Below are 3,595 nucleotides of genomic sequence, written 5' to 3'. Positions count from 1 at the left end.
GGGCGACGTGTCGCCCTTCAGAGTAGATGATAGCCCTTTATCGGCAGTACCGCGCAGGGAGGCGGGGTGTCGCTTCGCCGCTTATCGGCAGCCCCCAGCGATACCCACGCGCGATGAGGAGGGTTGGTTGCTGGTTCCGCGCGTTGACGAAGCAGGTGCGCGAGGCCTCCGCCGCTGGTGCAACTGGCATTTTTATAGCGAATACTGGCCCCGAACTTGCGATTTCGCTGTGCCGGTACTCCGAGGAGGCACAGAGCCCAGAGGCACAGAGGAGGCACCTTGAGGTGTTGCCTAGCAACCGCCGCAGCTGGGCGGACGCCGCGCGCTCGCCGCGCCATCTGGCTTTACGTCACACCGCGCGCCTCGCCGCGGTGCAACCCTTACCCTTAGGGGCTGTTCACATGCAAGCGATTCGGCGAATAGAGCGAACAGCGGTACAGCGCTGCGGGCGCGCCTGGAGACACCCTACTGCGAAGCGTTTCGCGAGCTTTCGTTCCACATGCGTCGCCGCTAGGCGTTTCCCACCGCCGCGAAAACCAATGTTGCTGGCAAAAGATATGCGCTTGCAACCGGTTTTTGTGGCCTGCAAACACAAAACAACGTAATATATAAGCATTATTTTGTCATTTATTTTCATAGTTTATTTAAATAAATATGAATCTCGCGTTTTATAAGCGTTCAACACTACTTTATATAATTTCTTTAAAACAAAAATACGTACGCGCGGCATAAAAACACTCGTCTGTGCGCATGCTTTCTTGCGCGAGGCCTCTACTGGTCATGTGGCAACGCCGGGCCGTCATTGGTTGAGGTGCGGTGCTGCCGTGTCGTCGCCGCGAAAATTTCCAACTTGCCCGAATCTCTCCGCTCCAGCCGCTGGAGCTTCCTCCGCCGCTGAGAGAGGGTGTATTCGCCGCGAGCGGTTCGCGAGCGGTAATCCGCCTTTTTCACGACGCGACTGCGCATGCGCGTATCCCCTGGCGGCGGTGTCGCGAAACATATTGGTAGTGTAAACAAACCGCTTCCTGCGCAGAGTCAGCGTTGGCGGGGTGCGTTGCTGCAGCTGTCGGGCGTTCAGCGCGACGCATTTGGCGATGCCTACGACATGTGTTGCATACGGCTGCAATGCCCAATATGAAAAGGGAAGCAAACTTGGATTTTTTCGCTTTCCGAACGCTTCCCGGGACCCCAGACGACGCGAAGCGTGGATAAAAGCAGTTCGCCGGCTCGACGATCATGGCCGCCCTTGGGCACCGTCAAGCGGTTCAAGACTGTGTGGGAATCACTTTGAGACAGGTACGGACGAGGTACTGTGTTTAAATGCGTGTGCAGTCTATCACGAATTGTTTTGTTCATGGACAGGGAGGCCTCGGATGTCACCGCGGCACCCAGACTTCGTTCCATCGCTTTTTTCTTTCTCATGCAAGAAGGCAAAACGGGCAAGTGCTGTGATCCGCTTTCAACGCGCGATGGAGCGGGCAACGAAAAAGAAGCTACGAGAGCAAGGTGCGTTTCGTGTGTTCGCATCCATGAAGAGCTGTGCGTGGTATCACCAGGATGGCTTTATGTGCGCCTCTCGCCCTCGTCTTTATGGACGCGCATGCTTGTTTAACCTATGTAGCGGTGTGCTGTGAGAAAATACAGTGAAATGATAGCAGAGCTTCTTTGTTGCGAGTACGCTTGTGCTTTTATAGCTCGTGTAGCTATTCGGCAGCGCTTGAGCACAACGATTGCTTGCGAAAACTGTTGCCGCTTGCATGAAAACTTCGCATCGCTAGCTGAGCCGGCCACAGCTCGGGCACGCCTGCACATATCGCAAGCATGACAGCCAATGCACCTATTCGTGCAGCCCGTTGTGCTTGCCTGTCCTTTTGCTTTCATGGCATGCGCACCCGTGCCTCAGCAGGCGCGGCGGCCACGCATTGAGCCGTGCCATCGATTAAGCGTTGAGCAGAATCGTTATGTTATAAACCTGTCCAGATATGACACGCATATCCGCGTAATGCAGTCGAGATAGTAATAAAAAAACTGTTAGGATAGTGCTGTTACCGTGGTCTCACTCAAAGCTTATTTCTTCAGTTAAGTACTAAGAATGTCACATTAAAGCTGCCGTGAGCAGTTTACTACTGCGTAAACATGTCCCAAATATTGCATGACGCGTTGTGTGCCGACTGTCTTCCACGCTCAGTTTATTAGACTTGTGCATGGGTTTTGTGCTGTCGCATTCACTACTTGGTATCACAGCACTAGTGCCGCGGTAGGATGCATCTGCTGCATGGGTTTCTTGGTACACGCTTCTTCCGTGACATCTTTATTCTTTCGCTGTTGTGTCCCCTCATAGCACCTTCATTATTATCAATCCAGGCCTTCATTTTTTTTAGGTAGCATACCATCTGGCACTCTTGCTTCTGCAGTACAGGGCGGTGGAGGTAGGTTTAGTTGTATTAGCTTTGCAGCTGTGTTAAGCTCAGTATTGTTCATGACTTGTTATTTCTCCAGATGACGACATGGACATCGATGGTGACAGTGAAGGAGACTTGCATGGTTTGTGCTCTGTAACCAAAGTGACATTGCCTGGTTGGCAGCTTTATTAACACGTTGGGCTTTTCTTTTTTAGGTACTCAGAGCCAACAGTCTTCTGATTATGCGGCAGCTGGCGCTTCTTCAAACAGAAGTTAGTGGTTTCTAATTTGTAAAGGGTGCAGTGGTGTGCTTTGTGTAGTTCATATAAGCTGCATTTGGTAAACTATTGCTTGCAGGCCAAAATGAGTGTGATGCTGTGCATGGCCTGCTGCTTCTGCAGACGGCAGCAACAGAGACAAGCGACATCAATGACATACAGGCGTCAGAAGAAAGGTGCCCTCAAAGTAGCGCAACACTACTTCAAGAAAACCTAGCTCTTAAAAAGGAAGTACAAAAATGGAAAGTTAAATATAAAAAACTGGAAAGGCGGACACTCTCTGTTGACAACATTGACCCAACTTCATTCAAGTTCTATACTGGTCTTGCAAATAGAGGACTGTTTGATGCCTTGTACAATCATGTTCTGAATAATGCAAACATAATGCAGTACTGGGACTGTGCAGAAAAAAAAAAGGGAAGGAAATAGAAGTGAACATGGAGACAAACAGCTGACAAAAAAAGAGGAGCTTTTTATGGTGCTATACCGACTGCGCACGGGAACATGTACAAAAGAAATAGCCAGAAACTTTGGAGTTTCCGAGTCCACAGTGAGTAGGACATTTTGCACATGGGTGAACCTTCTAGACAAGGAACTGACCTCACTGAACAGCTTTCCCACACTGGAGCAGATAAAACAAAATATGCCAGAGGCATTCAGGCCGTTTCCCGAGACCAGGATTGTGCTGCATTGCACTGAAGTCAGAATTCAGAAGCCGTCTCGCCTCGGTGTCCAAAAGCAGACGTTTTCTTCTTACAAGCACTACAACACATTTAAGGCACTAATAGGAGTTACGCCAGACGGCTATGTATCCTTCATACCTGACCTCTGGGGAGGTCACGTAAGCGACACAGAAATTGTTGTTACAAGCGGTTTGCTTGAACTCTTGCAGCCAGGAGATGGAGTAATGGCTGA

At 50.3% G+C, this 3,595-nt stretch overlaps 1 protein-coding gene across 2 annotated transcripts; it reads left to right on the top strand.

Annotated features, from left to right (window-relative positions):
- The first annotated feature begins 1,056 nt into the window (after window positions 1-1,056).
- Window positions 1,057-3,287, top strand: LOC144130077 (uncharacterized). 2 transcript variants are annotated; one of them, XM_077664109.1, is made up of 6 exons: window positions 1,057-1,296; window positions 1,363-1,506; window positions 2,382-2,429; window positions 2,500-2,544; window positions 2,618-2,674; window positions 2,760-3,287. In XM_077664109.1, exons 1-6 carry the CDS (start codon window positions 1,095-1,097, stop codon window positions 3,107-3,109), a joined length of 846 nt encoding a protein of 281 aa, XP_077520235.1. In that variant the 5' UTR covers window positions 1,057-1,094; the 3' UTR covers window positions 3,110-3,287. The 2 variants fall into 2 exon arrangements, with proteins under 2 accessions (XP_077520235.1, XP_077520229.1); XM_077664103.1 differs by having other exon boundaries at window positions 1,057-1,506.
- The last annotated feature ends 308 nt before the right edge of the window (window positions 3,288-3,595 follow it).

The sequence above is a fragment of the Amblyomma americanum genome, chromosome 1 (genome assembly GCF_052857255.1).
Source record: "Amblyomma americanum isolate KBUSLIRL-KWMA chromosome 1, ASM5285725v1, whole genome shotgun sequence".
Lineage (NCBI taxonomy): Eukaryota > Metazoa > Arthropoda > Arachnida > Ixodida > Ixodidae > Amblyomma > Amblyomma americanum.
Note: the sequence above shows the minus strand (reverse complement) of the source record. Positions and strands in the feature narration are given on the sequence as shown.

What these genes read in the sequence shown, in the direction of transcription:
- LOC144130077 (XM_077664103.1), top strand. Translation starts at nt 1,095, where the DNA reads ATGCCTACGACATGTGTTGCATACGGCTGCAATGCCCAATATGAAAAG. An exon ending in CAGTGAAGGAGACTTGCATG is followed by an intron (nt 2,545 to 2,617) that starts GTTTGTGCTCTG and finishes TTTCTTTTTTAG; the next exon opens with GTACTCAGAGCCAACAGTCT. An exon ending in TGGCGCTTCTTCAAACAGAA is followed by an intron (nt 2,675 to 2,759) that starts GTTAGTGGTTTC and finishes TATTGCTTGCAG; the next exon opens with GCCAAAATGAGTGTGATGCT.